Below are 21,849 nucleotides of genomic sequence, written 5' to 3'. Positions count from 1 at the left end.
GTTTCCATAGGCTACATAAGTATGATACATCTCAGATGAGCAACTTTGCCATGGGTGGCCTGAGGGGAAAAGGTAACTCTATCTACCACTAACCACTAATGTCTTTCTTTCACTTGTTGGAGTTAATTTCACATGTTCAAGCATACAGAGTATTTGTCAATTATTTGAAACAGATTAAAAACAATGACTCTAAAAAGAGTGTTTCATACTAATTTTCTGTTCCAAATGATTTTTAAATTAGACTTACGATTATTATTAGGTTAGGCAGCCCAATGGATATTCTCACATAATGAGAAACTAAGACCTAATATCCATGTAAGTAAAATGAAGTAGCGGTTGTCAAACCTTCAAGAAAATGCACCCCTGGCAGACACTGGATGTTATAAAATCTTAAGTCAGTCAGAACTAACTGGAAGTTAAACATTATTTGGGAAATTATGGAATACAACAAATCTGTTGTTTTAAACTGCTAAATTTTTGGAGTGATATGGTAAATAAGACAAACAAAAACCATTGTTTCTTGTGCAATTAGGAAAATGCTAATTCAGACCAACTTGACTAGATACATGAAACACTATTGATCCTGTTTAGACAAAAAGTTCAAAGTTCATGCTTGACATTAAGAAAAATCTGGATTCAACTACTAAAATCCTCACAACACAAAGGGGTAAGAGATCAGAATATGCATATTTACAGTCCATATTCACTAGAACAAAACCTAAAGTGCTATTTTTAATGATTACATTCAAAATGTCAGTGATATATTTCTGTGGATCCTATATTTTTCTTTCACTGAGAATTTATGTTGGTCAGTGTTTTTATCAAATCCTAAGAGGTCTGAATCGGCATGCCTTGATTATTATGGTTTAAACAAATATTAAACGGGCGGGAAAGGGGGCACACACCTGCTATCCCAGCATGCAAGAAGAGGCAGGCAGATCTCTGAAAGTTTGAGGCCTGCCTGGTCTACAAAATGAGGCCAGGACAGCCAAGGCTACACAGAGAAACCCTGTCTCAAAAACCAAAAACCGATATAAAATAGTATGGGTCAAAGAATACAATGGTTGATGACTTAATAGTTAGTTGCAGATTATAAAACTCAGAACAATAATGAGTTCCATGACATTTACAGATTACTACCAGAACATCACATAAGTTTATTTCAGATGTAACAGCAACGTTAAAATTGACAAGTTTAATTCTTAACTGCACCAAGTAAACGTAGCCACTTACGCATCTTTAAAGTTATTCCCTCCAAAAAGTGAGGGAGTTTTTCTTTTCCACCACCACACACCACACTTCCCAATAGTTCTCTTTTTGGAGGACTTTCAAATTAATGAGTGACCTGCTTTGGAGACACTTAGGAACTTCTTTCCCCAGATGAAAATTAATCTTGACAAATTATATATTGCATAGATTTCTCTACAGATTTTTTTTTTTACTTTAGAACTTAGGTTCAAACAGCATACAGAATAATTTTAACCTATTTACCCCACATTAAAAATGATCTGTCCTGACAAATGGAGATAGCCCGTTATCTTCCAATTAATAGAATTACTGTCTTACCTCAAAGATTTTTATCATATATTAAAAAACAAAGGGAAAAAGCCCACCCCACCCCCCCAAAAAAAACCCCAAAAAACAAAACTAAAAAAACAAACTCAACATCGGGCATTCCTTTAGTACTTCCTGACTCACAGGCATTTGGACCAGTCCCAGTTTCTACCTCTCCCCCACAACTTCCCCTTTTATAAGTGGATGAAATTATTTAATGCAACTTTGATACAGGACATTTGACTCTTAACATACATTTAAGTTTTAGGTAAAATCACTGACTAGTGTGGAAAAAAACTATAATAATAGGGAGCCTACACACTCAATTCAAACTTTATTATTTGTTCCTCCTTTTTAAATAACATGTACTTAATTGTTGTGAGGCAGCTATTCGGTTTTCAATAACCACATTTAGCGATACATTCATAGGACTACTCAGATAGTCCAAGTGAAATGGTTATAGAAATAGAGGCAGTGTCATCTCAGAAAACTCTTTTATATATCAAAATCTATTTTGCTATCTGGAAGTTTACAAAATTGCTGACTTCTTCAAACTAATTATGCTCTTTTTCATTTATGCCCTCTTATTAAGAGCAAGCTGAAGCTTTATCCATCAAAGTAAAGGTGCTTAACACTAAACTTTTCTTCTGAGCTTAGATTTGGACTGTCTAGGAAACTGATACCCAAGAAACAAGCGTATTATTTCTACAATTTCACTACAATATACATCTATCCATCCATCCATCCATCCGTCCATCCACCACACCCCTTGTTTATATTCTTCTTGGCACTCAAGACTACTGAAGTCCACTTTATGTACTTTCACATTCTCAAATAAAAACTTCAAGGAGTTATAAAGTGTGCATAAACATCTTGTGAGATAATTTTATCATTTAACCTATGGAAATGACTTTTATACCACAATTTTACTTAGAGGATGTGTTAAACTTCCTTTTAACGTTAAATGAAAGAAAACATACATTCTGTGCTGTTTTAAAAGTCTCATGAGAACATTTCTTGAGCCACTGTTGACTAATGACAACCTAAGAAATTCCATGGATTTTAGATGGGACAATGCGAGGAAAATGAATATCGCACATGTCTCCACGTTACAGTTCTCAGCCCATCAGAGCCACTCCTAGTGTGCCGGAAAATCATTTGGCCTTAACCAAACCTGTCAACTGGAGGTCACAGTGATATTTCTATTAACACTTTATACTTCTACTGTTCCAAGAATAGAAGGAATTTATCTACTGATTCCTCTTATTCCAAATCTTTAAATTCAACATTGTAGGCACAGAGTGTAAGCAAATCTGGGATGTTCTCCAACAGATAAGCAATAGCATAACAATGTTTTTTTCAAAAATACTGTCTAGAAATTCTTTCATATATTATCAAACGCTCAATGGCCACACTTTTAACAATCTGTATTAGTTGACATAAATACACTTAATGTGTTACATGTCCATCTAGGCTTTTTATGTAATTCTGTATGTCCAAAAGGAAACACTTGCTTCAGATTTATTTAGGGATATTGACTTATAAGGGCATAACTCCATTTACACGGTTACACTATTACTGGACTTACTAAAAAACAGGAGAAAAAAATCATTTATAACCATCTTCTTTAGGTCAGTTAGAAGCCGTATCTCTAGCTGGGATATTAAAACAGTTAATTTCACCAGCCCACACTCTACCAGTTAATGCCTCCACTAACAAAATAAACAGCAGGAAAGAAGGGAAAAAAAAGTCATTTAACTGAAATACTTTGACCAAAATATAATACTACCTATACACACTGCCCCGCCAATCAGCAAACTGAGAGGAAAAATTGCTTTAAAAACCTAAATAAGTTTGGTATTTTCTCACAAGGATAACAATGGTCCAACTCCTGAGAGCGCTCAAAGGACTAAAGATAGAGTGAAGGCAATGTCAGGGATTAGCATCCCACAGACAGTCTTTAAAACTCAAAGTACCACAAATACACTAAGCTTGCCTATGAATTAGAGAACAAGATATTGCTGATGCTTCTTTTTGTCTTTCGAAATAAACAATAGTGTAGGCTCTGCCTTTCAATGTGAAAGCAGGATGTTTTAAAATAAACAGCTAAAAATTTTAAATCATCTGACACCCAATTTTGGGAGATATCTCAACTGTGAAACTATACATATCTATCTTCTCCTTCCTTCAATCCAAACACCTCACAAAAATAAAGAGAACTAAAACAATCCAAACATGATCATTTTTAAGAGTCCTTGAAAGTATTAAAAACTTTAAGAGGAAAGAAAGGACGAATAACAAGGGAGGAAAGCTGAAGAAAAGGGGGTGGGGAGGATCAATGGGTCTTTCTTTTATTTGGCGACAAGCAAGTGCAATAAAGTTCATTTGTAATTTGTTCAGTTGTCTGTCTTTTGTGTCTCTGCATTCTGACCAGATGGGACTTTGAGGTTTTTCTGAAGCACATGAGCATCTGCAGGCTCTATCCTCTTATAGTAGTTCTTCTTTGTCTCAATTATTTCAAAGCCAAACTTCCTGTAGAAGTCAATCGCTGACTCATTGCTGATCTGGACATGCCTGAGACACAGGGTATACACACACACATATATACATGAGACAGTTTCATCAACTTTCATGTCTTAACCACAGATATTTTCAAATTGGTCGGGGTGGACTATTACGAACATCTTGCATATTTTCTTGGCAATGAGTAATATTTAACAAAGGGTAGTCAATTTTTATCAGTAGACCTAATGACAATTTTATGCTTTTAATAAACCTAATTCCCTCATTTGAAAGGCAGACGGCTGAGATCAGGATGAACAGTGTTTATTCTTACTTGTAGTTAACAAAGGTTAAGCTATCATGAGGCTCAGTGGTTAGGAGCACATATTGCTCTTCCAGAGGACCAGAGTTCTGTTCCTGGCACTACCATGGCTCACAATTGGCTGTAACTTTAGCTTCAAAGATATCTGATGCCTATGCCTCCTTGGATACCTATACTCATGTGTATGTCCCTCCCCACAAATACACACTAAAAACAACACAAAACTACACACCATAGTCTTAAGTGTCTAAATATATCTTCTTGAGCTTCCTTCATTACTCACCAAAAAGCCAATGTGAAACGAATCTGTTATTGATATCTTTGTGTTGGTTCTATGTTTTATGGGTCTATTTGTCTGTCTGTTCTGGAACCCACTATACATAGACCAACCTGGCCTCAAATTCATGGGAATCTACCTGCCTCTGACTCCTGAATGTGGAGTGCTAAGATTAAAAACATGAGTCACTACACCCAGGTGTCTTGGCTCTTAAAACTGTGGTCTTTTCAACTACATTCTCAATTAGGTTATTTCTGACTTTGATTATTAAACTCTATTACAAACAAGCATGTTGTTTATAGCCTTAAATAAAATATATTAACTATTAATGGCATGAATGGTCCCAAAAGTCCAAATACCTGGTCTGTGATCTTGGTTTCACCTCAGGTTCCTTACATATAATTAACAAAGTATATAGTTCACCCACATCATAATTTTTCCACACACATTCATCAATCCTGAATTTCAAATAGTCATCCTAAATGTAACATATACACTCTTCTTCATCATTCCCTAAACAATACAACACAATAAAAACGTTTGTAGCATTTTATTTGTTCTAGGCATGATAAGCAAATTAGGTGAGTTTAAAGAATGTGGGAGGATAAACATGTGTAAATAGCATGCCCTTTTATATGAATTTATATTTTAAATGGATGTACTTTACTCTTTTCTAATTTTATTTTATAGGTACAGGTATTTGTCTGATAAATGCTTGCAATTATATGCCAGATCCCCTCAAACTGGAGTTACAAATGATTTTGAGACACCATGTAAGTGTCTGGTAATCAAAGTGGGGTCCTCTGGAAGAACAGCCAATGAATGCTCTTACCAGATGAACTCTCTCCAGTCTCCCTTTTATGTCTCTCTTGATAGCAGGTAAAAAAGCATATCTTCTAGGTATTTTTAATAAAATATACAACTAATGAGTAGATATCAAAGTTTCTGATAGGGATTTATATTGACAATTTAGCAGGCATTTAAATGAACAGTGGGTACTTACAGATAGATGTTGTCAAAAGTGCCATCTTTCTCACAGATGTTTAGGACATGATTTAGCATTTTAGTTCCTATTAACAAGACAAACAATAAATAAGTAACCTTAGAAATCAACCTTGAAATATGACATCTACTTGTCATCTTTACTAACACCTGACACAGAATTAGATAAGACAACTAGACACACATTGTTTCACCAAAAATTGTCTTCACTGTGCAAGTTACACGTTTAAAATTACTAGAAAAGGATCCTTTTTAATACAAGCAATGCCAGACATATAAACAAAATGCGAATAAATTTATGGGGATTCCAAATGAATCCAAAGCAACAGTTTTCATTTTACTTTTTACAATTCAGTAACCCCTTCCCAGTTTCCTCTTTCTTTTCCTTTGTGGCTTTTCAAGACAGGGTTTCTCTGTTTAGCCCTGGCTGTCTTGGAACTTAACCTATAGTAGAACTCAGAGATCCTGCCTCTGACTCCTGAGTGCTAAGATCAAAGGAATGCATAAACACCTGCATGGCTTCCCACTTTTCTTAAAACAACAGAAGAAAATACCACATAATCTTACCTATTCCTAGTCTTCGGTAAGGTGCAAGGCATCCTAGTGTCATGATGTAAAGTCTCTTTTGATTCTGTGAATGATCCACCCTGCAGCAAACTGCACCTACAGCTATATCATTGAAATACGCTGCCACAGAAAACACAAAGATGTAAATTTCAACATTAAATAAAATTTCATTTTATTTAGTGAGCTCCTTTCAAAAACAATTAAAAACTTGTTATAAGCTTTAGATTTTAACTAGCTACTCTTATGAGAATATCAATGGCCTCAACACTTACATTGTCTGAGGAAAGCTGAGCTTTCTCCAAAACAGCTACTAAATTAGTGATAAACACATAGGTTCACAGTAAGTAACAGAAAACATTGAGAAGCCAGGAATATGGCTAAGGAGGTAAAGATGCTTGCCACCAAGCCTGGCAACCTAAGTTCAACTGTTGAGATTTAGCAATGGTTTAAGGTTAGAAGCAATTCCCCTTAAGCTGTTCTCTGATGACCATGTGGTCATATTTTTTTTTTTTTTTGAGGGAAATTTAGCATTTGATTTTAAAAGTTAAAAAGAAAAGAATACTGATTCGTCTCAAAATCTATAACATTCAAACTTCCTTTGCTTATAAAATGAGCCCGTACTAGTTGCTCTAATATTGAGGAATACAATTTAAAAATACAAATAAAAAAAAATCATACCAAGTTTTGCCAGCTCGCCAACCTCCAGCACATCCTTGTAGAATTTATCATTATAGCTGACTGGAAAGATGACCTGGTTCAATCTCTTCAACTGTTTAATATTGTGTGGCGTCACATCTCCCAGCTCGATCCGGCTACTGGAACAAACCAAAATGTACTCAATAAAAGATAATTAGTTTCATTTATTTAGACGATATTAAAAGGGTACCAGTCATTTTTGCACACGACTGACAAAATTCAGCCCTTTCGTTTTGATTTTATATCCCTAAAACACTACCGCATAAGCAAATTTTGCCAAACATTCAATCAAAATTCTACTCATAGCTCTTAATTAACTGTAAACATTTATGGACAAATACAGCACACAATAACCAAGAAGGCCAGAAATATCCTGTAATAAATGCTAAAATTGTCCTTATAGCTTATACTGTAAGCTCTATCAAAATAGATACATCTATTATAGAGCAAATAGACCAACAATACTTAATGCAGATGAGAATGTATATTGGTACATTGTTTCTTGAGGATAATCCAGCACTATGTAGTGAAAAGTCCGCCCATCTCCTTTGTCTATGTAAGTAGAAAGTAAACATCATCCTGAGTAAGTATCCCAGAAGCAGAAAGATAGACACAGTATATACTCAATTATTATAAGTGGATACTAGACCTATAAGATAGGTTAAACATACTAAAACCTTACACCTAAAGAAGCTAAACAAGAAGGAGGACCCAGGATAAGATGAAAAATCCTCAGAAAGACAAATGGGATGGACATTGAAAGTAGGAGAAAACAAGAAACAGGACAGTAGGCTACCATGAAGGGCCTAGAAAGACTCTACCTAGCAGTTTATCAAAGCAGATGATGAGACTATAACCAAACCTTGGGCAGAGTGCAAGGAATCCTATTAAAGAAGGGGGAGTTAGAAAGACCTGGAGAGGACAGGAGCTCCACAAAGACCAAATATATCTGGGCACAGTTATATATATCAGAGATATATATCACAGATATATATCTGAGACTGATTCTCCAACCAAGGACCATGTATGGATATAACCTAGAACCCCTGCTCGGATGTAACCCATGGCAGCTCAGTATCCAAATGAATTCCCTAGTAAGGGGAACAGGGACTGTCTCTGACATGAACTCAGTGGCTGGCTCTTTGATCCCCACCCCCTTGAGGGAGGAACAGTATTGGTAGGCCACATAAGAGGACACTGCAGCCAGTCCTGATGAGGCTTGATAAGCTAGGGTCAGATAGAAGAGGAGGAGGACCTCCCCTATCAGTGGACTTAGAGAAGGGCAGGGAGGAGACGAGAGAGGGATGGTGGGATTGAGAGGGAATAAGGGAGGGGCTACAGCTGGGATACAAAGTAAAAAAACTGTAATTATTATAAGAAATAAAAATTTAATTAAAAAAATAATAATTTGGCCCGGCGTGGTGAAGCACAGCTTTAATCCCAGTGCAGAGGCAGGTGGATCCCTGTGAGTTCAAGGCCAGCCTGATATACATAGTGAGTCCAAGACAGCAGGGCTCGTTACATACAGAAACCCTGTCTTGAATAACCAAGCTAAAGCAAAACAAAACAAAAACAGAAAAAAAATTGCATTTATTTGTTGAGAATAGCAATTTAGTAATAACATCACAACTACACAAGTAATATAAGAATTCATATTCCGTGACACCTCACCCTTTCAGAAAACAGAACAAGAATCTGGGAATTTTGAAAAATATTACGTTTAAAAATTACCTATGAATAATGCAATAGTAGCATTTTTAAATTTTTTTTTATTTATTTAACTTTATGTGCATTAGTGTGAATGCAATAGGCATTACAGACATTGTGAGCTGCCATGTGGGTGCTGGGACCTGAACCCATGGAAGGACAGACAGTGCTCTTAACCACTGAGCCATCTCTCCAGCCCCCAATGGTAGCATTTTTAAGAGACTACATATATTCAAAGCAAATCATTCTTTGGGTGTAAAGAATTAAGTGAGCTTAAGATTCATTGGTAATGAAAGTGTTTTGCCTTGAAAAATTGACTATAATGCAACTTTTAATAGCTCATATTTTCGTATATGCCACAAACAAACCTGTTAAGGAACACTGTTTGGAATCCACAAAATACTTCATTCCTATTACTACCAGCACTATCAAAGACATTTGAAGACACCTTCTGCTGGGATCAAGCTCAGGGCTTCCTTAGGCTGGGTAAACACTCTTTCAGGAGCTACAACCACAGCCCTATTGCTCTCTTTTTTTGTTTAAGACTAGCTTTTATTTATGTTTCTCAGTATTTAGCCTGCATGTGTGTATGTATAATATATTGTACCTGGTGCTCATGCAGGCCAGAAAGGGTGTCAAATCACTGCAACTGGAATTACAAATGGCTGTCAGCTGGGAACCAAAAGGTGCCCTTAACTACTGAGACACCTCCTAAAGACCCTCATTTGCCTTCTTAGAAACTGTTTACAGTGGATGAGGGGGAGGAGGGGGAAGAATTAAGTACTAAGACAAAATAAAAATTAAGAGAACCAAGAGGTCCGAAAAATGCAGCTTCTACTTAGTGGTAGTTGGAGATCACAGAGCATTATAACAAACAGTGAAATACAATGTATGCATGAATGGATGTATCATATTTGGAGCATGAAAACTGTTGAGAAAAATCTAAGCAAGGAATAATGAGCATAAAGCATTTACTGATATAGGGATGGTTAAATAAAGCACATTTGATCAATATTTGTCAAATATGGCATTTTAGTAATGCAGATAGAGCACTCATAAATATATGAAGTAAAATAAACCTTAAAATATGCCTTCACAGATCATTTTATGAAGAAAAGAATGAACACTAACTTTATGTGCAGCAATAAGAACTGAAAATTTTAACAGGACCAAGGAAATGGCATTTGTAAAACTGATTCACGCAGACATGAGGAAATATGATCCAGCGCTTTATCTTAGGTTAGAATCCTTTAAGCTATTTTATCTTGCAATGTTAAATTTGGACATTTTGCTCAATAATAAGCATTTCTTCTTTTAGTCATTGTTTCATTTTCTATTATGTCAGTTACTATACATTCTCCATGTATTAAAAAAAATATAACAATGCCGGAAGTGCCACCAGATGTGTGGCACATGCCTTTAATTCCAGCACTCGGGAGGCAGAAGCAGGTGGGTCTCTGGGAGTTAGAGGTCTCTACAAAGTGAGTCTAGGATAGTCGGGGCTACACACAGAGAAATCCTGTCTTGGAAAACCAAACCAAACCAAACCAAAAAATATCTGAGCCCATGAATTAACTGAGCAGCCACATTGTCAGCCTTACATTTTCCCCACCACTAGCCACTTAAATGAACATGGTCTGTTCCTAGGTGTTTAATAGCTATAATGAACCCCCTGTGTAAGAAGCAGTCCTGTCTTCTCTAAATAGGTCACAAAGGTCCATGTTTTCCCTTCTTTAAAGTTGAAGTTACTTGAAGCTTTGTTTTTGTTTTTCTGCTAGAACTGAAAAACAACTGAACCTAGGGCTTCACTGTACCAGGTATCACTGTAGTAGCATTGAATTGCTAGCTCTTAAAAGCCATTACTAAAATCTGCCCAGTCCAATTCCAGGCTGTCTATCCTCCACATTGATGAAAGATCCATTTCTTTCTCCGCATAACCTTTCTAAAATATTAATGTGTCACAAAATTAACCTTTTAAAGATACAGAATTTGGGCTAGAGAGATGGCTCAGCAGTTTGTAGCACCTGTTGCTCTTGTAGAAGATCTGGAGTTTGATTCCCAGAACCCAAATGGTGGCTCACACCAACCGTAATAGCAGTTCCAGGGAATCAGATGCCTTCTGAACTCCTCAGGCACAAGGCACACATGTGCTCACACAAACGCAGGCAAAACACACACATAAAAGTTATTTTTAAATTTAATAACAAAAATTATAAAATACAATGATATTTTTAGCTATTTGCAAAGACAAATAACTACCATATCCAAAGGTGTTTAAACAACCTTTGTTCCTATCACCAGCTGTCAACAAATCTATTTTCTCTTCCTACAGGTATTTGCCATTTCTGAACAAATGACCATGAATTCAAGTGCTTAAAGAAAAAAATGTGTTCACGTAAAGGTCAGGTAGAAGGAAATCGCTCACAACCTCCAGACTCTTGGAAAGAATCCTTCCTTATCTCACACTGATAGTACCAGGCCATTTCTTGTCTTGGGACAATCTAGCTTTATAATCTTTCCCCCCTCATCACAGATCTCCTGATGCATCTGTTTTCTGAGAATGACACTAGTCATATGACTTAGGATCAACTGTAATCCAAATGACCTCTTACTAATTTCATCTCCCAAACCACTATTTCTAAATAAGGCTACATTTAAATTACTGTACCTAACAAAATCTTGATTTTAGTTCAGTGAGAAGCATTTTTGGACAGCTGAACCTAAGAGCTATAATTTCTTTACTTTCAAGTCATGAAGTCTTAAGTTACTGTTAGACTGGTAATATAAATATCAACACTAGGTTGTCTCCCAAGGTGGCCATATCATTTATACCCCAATCAATAAAGTATTAACGTTTTCTATATGCTTGAAACAATTTTTATTCATTTAGGATTGATCCTAAATCAATATTAGAGTAAGATGATTCATTTGCACTGTTTTACTGTTTAAACCCTAGGAAAAGGAAGCAATTCTGTTGAAATCAGGTTATGCCCATTCTAAGTGACTCCACAGTGTGTGAAACAGTGCTTTTCCAGGCTGTCTTGCCTTGAGGAGCTCCACTGAGAAAAAAGGGAAACCTAGACCTTGAAACAAAACAAAACAGAAACTATAAGGAACGTATGAATTTCAAAGTAAAAAAAGCAATAACCCTATAAAGATGTTTGAGAAAGCAATTTTCAGGGTCAGTGGGGGAGGAGGTTAAGATGGACCTTGAAACAATGCTGCAGAAATAAGAATGGGTTTCAAACCTGCCTAACATAGTCACCCTGTCAGCACAAAATTCTTTGAGTTCTACAGTGTATCTGCTTATTTACTTCAGATAAGACTTCGGTAATTCAACCATGTAGTCTACCTTAGCTTGCCAGCTAAATCACATAAGTGATCAGAGAATCTGATCCACCCCTCTCCCACTTTCAAATTAAGTTGGCTGCCAATTTAATTAAAATGAGAAGACTCTTGTGATTTACTCATCTACCTCATCTACTTCATTTCTATTGGCACTCAAGTCCACAATCCTAATCACAGAAAGCCAAAGACAGCAATTTTGAGAACTATTCTTAGCTCAAGTAATTTCATGTGACATAGAAGATTTTCAAATCTATAGTAATCAAAACTTATGTCATCTTCATAAGAATTACTGGTCTAGGAGTGAGTGATTGAAATAAAATAAAACAGAAAATACAAAAATGCCTACAGACATTTGTACTACGTCTTTAGGCCAGTATGCAGCTTCAGGGAACATCAGCCAGTGTTAAATCTCCCCAGTGTTAGGATTACAAATGTACTGCCCAGATCCAGCTCTTTAAACAAAAACAAAAAGAGCTATAAAACCAGGCACATGGTATAATACCTGCACTCCAAGAGATAGAGGCAGGTGGATCTCTGTGAGTTGGAGACCAGCCTGGTCTACAAAGTGAGTCTAGGACAGTTAAGGCTACACAGAGAAACCCACCTCAAACTAATGGCCCGCACCTCCCCCCTAAAAAAATAAATAAATAAAAATTAAAAAAGGGTTCTGGGAATTAAAGTCAGATTCTTTACTAAATGATTTATCTTCTCATCTTACACATTAAATCCTTGGGCATTAAACACAGAAATAGTAAATGTTTACTCTTCACTCACAAGATAAGCAAGCCATGTTATAAAATTATGTGTCCATTAGAGAATAGGCAGTCTTGGGCTACTGTCTCCTGCTGCAATAGAGTATCAGACACTGAGCAAACTTATGACTAGAATTTATATGGCTCACAGTTCTAGAGAGAAATCCAAGATTGAGGAACCACATCTGACTGATACTCTTATTATATAACAGTCACATGATTAAGAGCCAGGAGGAAAAGCTCCCAGCTCCCCTCTTTTTATAAAAGACTCTGTAACAAAGGCTTTAATTTTTTCAGAACACAGAGCCCTATAACCTAACCACTTACCATTCACATTTCAACCCTGTGAAGATGGGAATTCAGTTTTCAGGGTTAGCTTTAGAGAAATCAAACTGTAGAAAACACCCAAATGTATCAAGTTATGAAGATAATGCGAATATGCTCAAAAATTCAAAACAAATTTAGTGGTAATATTCTGAAAGACCACAAGATGGAGATATGACTCCACAAAGATGTTCTGCCCCCTCTCTACAAGGTCTGACTTACATAGCAAAAATAAAACACAGAGAAAGCCCCTATACCCGTTTATCCATTCAATGGTTACAACATACCTTGGCACAAAATTGTAACTAGCCTTTTTTTTTTGGTTCAGCATTTTATGTTGAAAGTGCCTTATAAAGCATCCACTTCCCTTTACAGAGAGGAAAACCAAAGCTCCAACAGAGAATGTGCTTGTAGTAAACACCTATAAATAAAGCTAGAACCAGGCATTTCTAGGAATTTTCATTATGGTGAGAGATCAGAGGAATAATCTTTATTCCTTACGGTTAAAGAAAAGGATATGATATGCTCTGAGAAAGGTCCATTTGCATCAAACTTAAAGCATATTTTTAGTAGAGGTTGAAAGTATGATTAAGGTCAGTAGAAAATTTCAAGACATTATTAAGGTAGATTTTTTTTATTCTCTCCTGATTAGTAGGAATCTTGAATCTAAACCCTGGCCTTCAGTAAATGACACAAAAGGTCAAAGCATAGCTTAAATATACTAAATTCGCAAAAGGTTTTTCTTTAGTGAAATTTCTACCTCACCTATTACGTTTGCCTGTTCTCCCCTCTTCCAATCCCTTTGAAGACAGGGTCTCCCCAGGCTGGCCTGGAACTTGTGCTGAGCGTAACCCTGGAGCCCTTCCTTCATCCTTTCCCCAAATACATCAACAAGCCTTAGCCAGCTTGTTGTATACCTTTTATACTTAGCTTTTCTACTAAACTCCAAAATGTTGGGACAGTGCTTTCAGTAAAAACAAGAATCAGTTGCCAGGTTTGGGCTTCTCATCTAAATTTTAAAGTAAGGTCTCTCAATCATTTAACTACAGACATTTTGGGCTGGATAATCCTTGGAAGTTGGGGGTGCACAGCGTAGGATGTTTAATTGGATCCCTAGCTTCTACCTACTAGGTGCTTTTTTCTCTATCTTCATGAATAGCCTCGCCCAATCCATCCAATACAGAAAATTACTTTTGAGGTATAATTTATGTGTCATGTTTTAACATGCTTGCGAGTTGGTCCACAAGTAGTAGGGTTACTGAAAGTAACTGGACAACAGGGATTCTAACTTCATTAATGGCTTCACATCGAGTGGTTGATTAGAAAGTAGGCCTTTACAGAAGTAGGTGCCTGGAGCCAGGCCCATGAAGAGTTTATCTTGCCCCTGAGCCTGTCTGTCTGCTTCCAGATGATATGTTCATAGTAGCAGCCTCTTTGACCACATGCTCCTGGCATCATGATGTTCTGCCACACCATAAGCCCACTGCAGTTAAGAAAGCTGAACACAGAAGAAAACTTAAATATTATGTCCTAATATCTATTAAATCTATTTCTTCAATATTATGATTCCCATATTTTTTCTCTTAACAAGATAGTCCAAGCCATTGTTTCAGCTTGAATTCTGAAAGCATAATGGAAGGAGATAATATGAGCCAAGGAAATAATGCCATCACAATAAAATCAGAATTAAAAAAAAAAAAACAAAACAATTTGATGTCTGTTCTGCCTAAAAATCCTTCAGCAGGTGGGGGCATGGTGTGCACATCAGTAATCCTAGCACTTGGGAGTATAGGCAGACACTGTAGACGCTTGAGGTCGTTCCCAGCTACTTAATAAATACAAGTCCAACCTGGGCTATAGAAAACTCACTTATACAGTCTTACAATAAATGAAGTTAAACACCTTAGCATTGCATATATACAATAAAGCCATTTCTATTGATAGCTACTGATCTAGCCTTAGTCCCCAACTTCCTGCTTTATAAAAGTGATCTGAATGTTTCAACTTCATTTTCTCAAGAACATCATCTTTGTTTTTAAAGTTTAGGCAGCTGATAAATATCATCATTTTAAAAAAATTAAACAAGTCACAAGAAATACAAATGACCACTAGATGTAAAAAATGTCCAATTTCACTAAATAAAAATGTTGTAACAAAAAAAAATACAATTTAATATCTAATCAGAAAAGTAAAACTAGAGTGAATATGTACTCAAAATCAACTTAATAAAACTGGTATTTCTATTATTTTACAAAGAGTCATGGTGTAGCCTCAGCACATACAGAAAAAAATTTATTTTTCTTTTTTATTGTTTTGGTTTTCATTTTTTTCAAGACAGAGTTTCACTGTGTAGCTCTGGCTGTTCTGGAACTCACTATGTAGACCAGGCTGGCCTCAAAATCAAAGATCCACCTGCCTCTGCCTCCTGAGTGCTAGGATTAAAGGCAAACATCACAATGACCAGACCTTTATGTGTTAAGGAAGAAGCTTGGTTTTTTTACGTTCTGGGGTTGCAGGCTTCATTTCAGGCTGTAGCAAATGGATATTCATAAAACTATTTAATAAATGCAGTCCAAAAGAATTATATATATAATTACTAAAAATATAATACTAATGTATAATGTATTAATGTAACATGTAATATGTTGTATATAATAATATATATCATTAGTTATTTCTTTGGGATAGTTTCCTAGCAGTGAGATTTTTTTTTTGTTGCTGTTTTAGGGATAGGTCTCATGTAGCTGTGGACGGCCTAGAATTTGCTGTGTGGACCCAGCTGGCCTTAAATTCAGAGATCCACTTAATTCTGCCTCCAGAGAGCTACAATTAAGGCCTACCCAACTGATACTTGTTGCCATGTGGTCTCCCAAAGTAGTTTTTTATTGTCAGCAGTGTGTGAGGTCTTTCTTTAAAGGCAAAACTGCAAGGGAGAGAAATTTGAGAAAACAGTAAGACCCCGGTTATCATTTTGGCCAAGAGTGATAGAAAGTTTGAATGATGCTCGCCTTACTCCCAGCACTCTGGAGGCAGAGGCAGGGGCGATCTCTGAGTTCAAGACCTGGGTGGTCTACATAGTGAGTTCCAGAACAGAGGGAACTACATAATGAGAACTGGTCTTAAAAAAAAAAAAAAAAAGTCTGGTGTGGTGGCACACACTCAGGGAGGCAGACTCAGGTGGATCACAGTGAACTTGTGGCCAGCCTATTCTACAAATGGGAGTCCAGGACAGCCAAGGCTACACAGAGAAGAAACCCTGTCTTGAAAAACCAAAAACAAACAAAAAGCCTGAGCAATAATTGAAGAGACACAGGTTGTATGAGCTCAGAAAATGCAAATATATACATTTCCACCTATGTTTTGCCACCCACAGCAGAAAAAGTAATTGGAAACAAGTGTTGTCAAAACCCCAGGGCAGCCTCAGAACGTTTTACAGAGATAGAAACAGATTTTTCTTCTGAGCCAGTGCCCTATGTATCCCAAGCTGACACTGAACTTACTATGTAACCTTGAACTTGATATTTTAGCCTCTGTCTCCCCAGTGCTGGGAAAACAGTGCACCACCATGTTCAGTTATTGAGTGTAGGAGTTTCATGCTTGCTAGCTAACTAAGCACTCTATCAACTGGATTTAATCCTCAAACACATAGAAACTCTTATTCATTTATTTTTTTGGTCACAGCTTTATTAAAAGTTGCCCACAATTTTGGGAAAAAAAATAGATCACTATAGCAACATTGCACCACTCATCAATGTGCATACTTTTACAGGTAGAAGATAAAGATACATTTGATTATACTTCAAATACTTCAAAACTCTCAACATAGTAAAAGAGACATTAAAAAGAATTTGTTAAAATTCAGTATCTCAATCAACAAACCACAAATTAAGGGTCTTACACAAAAAGCAAAATATGAACTGCATGTTTCCCAAGAGTTTGATTGGTATACAAGAAACATTTTGTGTCCAGGCTCAGTGGCAAACAGGTATTTGGGTGAAGGAGGAGGATGGTTCTGAAGATTAGGGCCCCAGCCTGATTACACAAGAGAGACACAGACACAAATCATGTTTACCATTTGTTCTTTTTCTTTTCTTTTCTAAAATATCTATCTCCAATGTAATCAACATCTAGATAAAGATACAGAAGACTTCCTGGGCCTGTTCTCACTCCATATTCTACTGGAAATAACCACTACTCTGTATTTGTCAATATAGTTTCATTTCTAACTGCAGAATCTCATGTTCCACTCTCATTTGGCCAAGTTTCAATTAGCAACCATTCTGCTCTGTACTTATATTATTCCTGCCTACCTCCTCATCTTTACTTTGGTCCGTTTAGCATTCATATCTTGTTTAAAGGCATTTTATTAGAACTAATTTGCACCTCCTTATTATAATTGAAGGTTAAGTGGATTTAGTTTTATTTTCTATCACACTGATAACTAATTACACTGCCACTCCAGTCATTGCACGCCTGAATATCATCTTCCCCAGAGAGGAGTAATAGATAAAAGCAATCAGCTTACTAACTTCAGATTCAAGCCATAATGTCCTTGGTTCATAAAAACAAGAAACTTCAGCTGAAAGAGCAAATAGCCTAATAATATACTTCTTGCACTTCTAGATATGCATACAAAAGCATGTCATTAAATGCAAATTTATCTACTGTGGAGATAATGAAAATACATTTACAACGGATATCCTACTGCTGTTACTAGTAAAAATATTAACAGTAAAAAGTATGAAAAAACGGATACAGGGATTGTCTCTGACATGAACTCTGTGGCTGGCTCTTTGATCACCTCCCCTTGAGGGGGCAGCAGCCTTGCTAGGCCACAGAGGAAGACAATGCAGCCAGTCCTGATGAGACCTGATAGGCCAGGGTCAGAGGGAAGGGGACCTCCCCCTATCGGTGGACTTGGAGAAGGGCATGGGAGGAGATGAGGGAGGGAGGGTGGAATTGGAAGGAAACGAGGGGGCTACAGCTGAGATACAAAGTGAATAAACTGTAATTAATATAAAAATGAAAAAAATTAAAATGTATGAAAAAAGCTGGGTGCAGTGGTGCAAATCTGTAATCCTAGCACTCAGGGAGGCAGAGGCAAGTGGCTCTCTGTGAGCTGAAGGCCAGCCTGGTCTACAAAGCAAGCCCAGGACAGCCATGGCTGCACAGAGAAACCCTGCCTTGAAAAAAAAAAAACAAAAAACAAAAACAAAAAAAGAAAAAAATATTTAATGGAGAAAGCTTAAAAAGTCTCAATGCACTGGAATCCCTGCACTTTTGGCAGATTTCTGTGCGTTCCAGGCCAGCCTGACAGCCAGAGCACATTATACAGAGAAATCCTGTTTTGATAGAGTACAACCCATCCCCAAAATTTCAATGCACAAAATTTTAAAAATACAAAAATCAGAGTAAGGTTTTTTTTCAGTTTCTAAAACTTCAGATTCAGAGTGTGCAATAAAAACTCAGTAAATAAAAGTTCAAACAAAAAACATCGAATAGAACCACTGTTTCTCACAGGTCCTTCCAAACGAACACAGCGTAGTTGTACAAGTTGTGGATCTCAGGGACATTAACCTTTTAAAACAACACCCAAAACTACTATACCCTGACTTTATTTCTTTAATATCCTAAAGGGAAGAAAACGGAAAATTTAAAGTCCCATGCTTATTGGGAGTTACTTAAAAGAACTATACCTATGAAATCATCTTAAAATTGTTTAGTTCAGAACACAGTTTTAAGCCCCCAATCCTAAGAAATAAATACTTACAGAGTCTTATTTTTGAGCATACTTTCTGGCCTAAAATATGGATTCAACAATTCTAGGTGTTCTCTAAATTTTCCTAGTTCCTCACTTCTAGGCAGCTATCTCCAGTGAACACTTAAATATCTACCTACATAAAAAGAACCAGCTAGTACTAGTGGTTCAAGCCTGTAATACCAGCTTCTCAAAAGGCTGAGTGAGACAAGATTGTTGCCAAGTTCAGTGTCAGCCTGAGCAACTTTATCTGAAAATAAAGTGCTGGGGATATAGCTCGGTGGCAGAGTTCTTGCAGGAGTGCTTTCCTTCATTTCCCAGAACTTCAGTAAATCAATAAAATAGAATTGCTTCCGAAAGATAATCAGATCACATTTTTAAAAATTAGCCAAACATCCTGGAACTAACATCCCAAAACACGTCAAAAAATTCAACACTGAAATAACCAATATCTAAAGCAAACCAGAGTAAATATCACAAACTTTCTCAGAATCTTTTCAGACTTTAAATACATGGAGACATATGACTTTTACTTGACACAGAACGAGCTTGTTTGGCGAAACGACTTTTTTCGCTCTCCATAAAAGATGATGAATAAAAAAAAAAAAAGATGATGAATAAATAACCTCACTAACTGAAACAATAATTCTAATATTCAGAGCAACAGTTCTAATATTCTTTTTCTGTAGGTTGTAAAGGCAACCTCCAAAACGGCTCATTTAAGCAATGTGTTCTGGGGATGCTAACACTGCTACAGTAGATAAACCAAAGGAAAGGAAAACTGAACAGTAAACCAAAATTCTAATGTTTGCCTAAGATTTGAAAGGTCACATCTCAACTTTGCTAACAAGCAAAAAAGAAAAAAAAGAAAAAAAAAGCATAGTAAGCTTGAAACTCCTCCTGGCACTCAGGGGGCAACAGACACTACTGAAGCAATAGCTCCACCTACTGATCCATGATACTTCCTTAAACATTTTGGCACCCCAAAGTCTACACGGCTCGAGTTCACTTCCCCCTCCCTCCTCCACTCGCTCTGACCCAACCCAAATCTCGTTGAGTCACTAGCTCCTAACCCTCATCCCCGTGCTCTTTATTCCAATTCCCTTTCCCTCCAGAAGGTTCTGCACAGCCCACAAGTATGAAGGAAACCGCAACGTGTCAGAAAGACCGCGGCCACGGCGTGGATCCCGGATATGGAGAAGCACCTGAGGCGGCTCAGTCCTGCGCTCCCGGGAACAGGCCCCGGGGGCCTCCCAAACACACACCGCTGTCCCGCCCGGTGCACGCCCGTCCTCCCGGCGGGAACCGCGGACGCGCGCCCTCGCCTCCCCTGGCCCTGCAGCCCGCCAACAGCCGGCCTAGCCTCCGCCCCCTCCGGGACCCGAGCGACCGCGCAGCCCGGCGATGTCCCTCCGCCCGGTCTTCGCGCGAGTCTCCTCCTCCTCCTCGCGGCGCTCTCCCTGCCCACCGACCCACGACCCTCTCCCCCGTCCCCGCCGTGTGTGGGGGGAGGCCCCGCCGGCCGCCCTTCCTCACCCTTTCATCTTCCCCGCCTGCTGAGGCCGTCGTTACAGCCGCCACCAACGCCGTCGTCCTCGCCGCCCCGGAGCTCTCCGCGCCCTGACCTCAGGCCACTCGAGCCCACACGCCGGCCGCTCGGCTGAACGAAGGGTGCTGAGGGGGCCGAGGAGGCCGCGAGAGCCCAAGCCAGGCCCTGAGGCTCCGGGAGACGCGGGGAAAGCCGCCGCCGCGCTGCTGCCGCCGCTCCGCCACACGTGCACACGGGACACTCGGCTCCCGCCCGCAGCTGCCGCCAGCCAGCCCCGCCGCCGCGCCGTGACCTTTCACCCCGCCCCCTCAGCGCGCCGGCGCGGCCGCCGCGTCGCGCGCAGCCGCAGTGCTGCGGGCCGCACGCCCGGCCCCCGCCCGCTCCCCCGACTTCCCTCTCTCTCCAGGGCTGGGCCTACCGTCGGCTAGCTCCTCCCACCCCTTGCGACACTCCAGCGGAGCTTGCTCGGTAGGCTCAGGCGGTAAAATCCGGATCTCCCCACCCTTCCCCTCGCTCCCCGTAAACCAGCGAGGTCGGCCTTTCCCGCCCTCCCCTCCTCTCTCTCTCTCTCTCTCTCTCTCTCTCTCTCTCTCTCTCTCTCTCTCTCTCTCTCTCTCTCTCTCTCTCGGCCTCCGGTGACCTTCAAACGCTCCCGCCGCCCAGCAGGGTTTTTAAGACGGACCCTTCCCAGTGTAAGGAAGCCTGCGGAGGCTTGCAGCAAATGTGTTTTAAGTTCAAAAGGCAACGATGGGTCCGGATAACTTGGCTGTCTTCCACCAGGCAAGCCTCAGTGTCCTTTTTTTTTTTTTTTTTTTTTTGACATCACGTGATACCCTTACGCCTTCCAGCCCTAGAGGCGGGACCCCACCGCCATTTCCGGTCCCTAGAGCGTGACTCCACGTCACTTCCCTAGCGATGCACTTTAACCCTTGCCACCCTCGTCTTCTCTGCTGTAGCCTATCACCCAGTCACTGTGAAAAAGAAAAGAACGCTTTCGCTAGCCGCGGGGCCGTTCACGCCCGAGCGGCCCGCAGAGACTCAAGCCTGCACGGTGCAGCGTGCCCGGGGAGGGTAAGCGGGGTGGAGCTGGAGGTCACATGACTAGCCAGGACTGGCCCGCCCCTTGCAGCTGAAGACTTCCCCTCCCTCAGTGACAGAGCCTCTGGGTCAGGTCTAGGTACTGATTCTGCACTTCGCGCCCCGGCAGGTGAGGTGCGACAGGTAACTGGCGGCTGGTGGGGACGGTTGACGGGGTGAGAGGAGATAGGGACTGGGGAGCGTGAACCGCGCGGCCTGCGGTGCTTGGGGCTCCCTTCCCGTTGCCATCCTGCACTGGCGAGGAGCTCATTTCTTCAGCTCTTCTGGACCCCCGTAAGCCCGTGGACACGGGATTGTGATGCCCACCTTCCCCTGGGCTGAGAGCGAGTGCGGCCATTATGGTTCCCTGTTTGGAGCCATCGGGGCTTCAGGTGTTAGGATTGCTTTAGCCAT

At 39.3% G+C, this 21,849-nt stretch overlaps 2 protein-coding genes across 11 annotated transcripts in view; one reads left to right on the top strand and one right to left on the bottom strand.

Moving 5' to 3' along the window:
- Positions 1 to 1,133: 1,133 nt before the first annotated feature.
- Naa50 (N-alpha-acetyltransferase 50, NatE catalytic subunit) lies at positions 1,134 to 20,719 on the bottom strand. 2 transcript variants are annotated; one of them, XM_021662765.2, is made up of 5 exons: positions 20,346 to 20,719; positions 6,903 to 7,036; positions 6,225 to 6,344; positions 5,659 to 5,725; positions 1,134 to 4,128 (listed from the first exon to the last, which is right to left on the bottom strand). In XM_021662765.2, the coding sequence occupies exons 1-5, from the start codon at positions 20,351 to 20,353 to the stop codon at positions 3,951 to 3,953; spliced, it is 507 nt and encodes a 168-aa protein (XP_021518440.1). In that variant the 5' UTR covers positions 20,354 to 20,719; the 3' UTR covers positions 1,134 to 3,950. The 2 variants fall into 2 exon arrangements, with proteins under 2 accessions (XP_021518440.1, XP_021518439.1); XM_021662764.2 differs by having other exon boundaries at positions 6,903 to 7,039; positions 20,346 to 20,713.
- A 550-nt stretch (positions 20,720 to 21,269) lies between these two features.
- Positions 21,270 to 21,849, top strand: part of Atp6v1a (ATPase H+ transporting V1 subunit A) — a 55,838-nt gene continuing 55,258 nt past the window's right edge. For 6 of the 9 annotated variants that reach the window (XM_060370452.1, XM_060370455.1, XM_060370456.1 and 3 more), the window contains exon 1: positions 21,270 to 21,565. The gene's annotated coding sequence lies outside the window, so the exon portion shown is untranslated. Of the gene's footprint in view, positions 21,580 to 21,849 lie in introns of all 9 variants that reach the window. The other 3 variants (XM_060370457.1, XM_060370458.1, XM_060370453.1) reach the window with 1 other exon arrangement.

This window comes from Meriones unguiculatus, chromosome 17 (assembly GCF_030254825.1).
Source record: "Meriones unguiculatus strain TT.TT164.6M chromosome 17, Bangor_MerUng_6.1, whole genome shotgun sequence".
Taxonomy (NCBI): Eukaryota; Metazoa; Chordata; class Mammalia; order Rodentia; family Muridae; genus Meriones; species Meriones unguiculatus.
This window is presented reverse-complemented; position numbering and strand designations above follow the sequence as displayed.

Bases quoted from the DNA above. Each gene is read 5' to 3' on its own strand.
- Naa50 (XM_021662764.2), bottom strand. The intron at 5,726-6,224 runs GTAAGATTATGT...TCTTGTTAATAG, and splicing joins TTACCGAAGACTAGGAATAG to GAACTAAAATGCTAAATCAT. The intron at 4,129-5,658 runs GTAAGTACCCAC...CCTGTGTCTCAG, and splicing joins ACTTTTGACAACATCTATCT to GCATGTCCAGATCAGCAATG.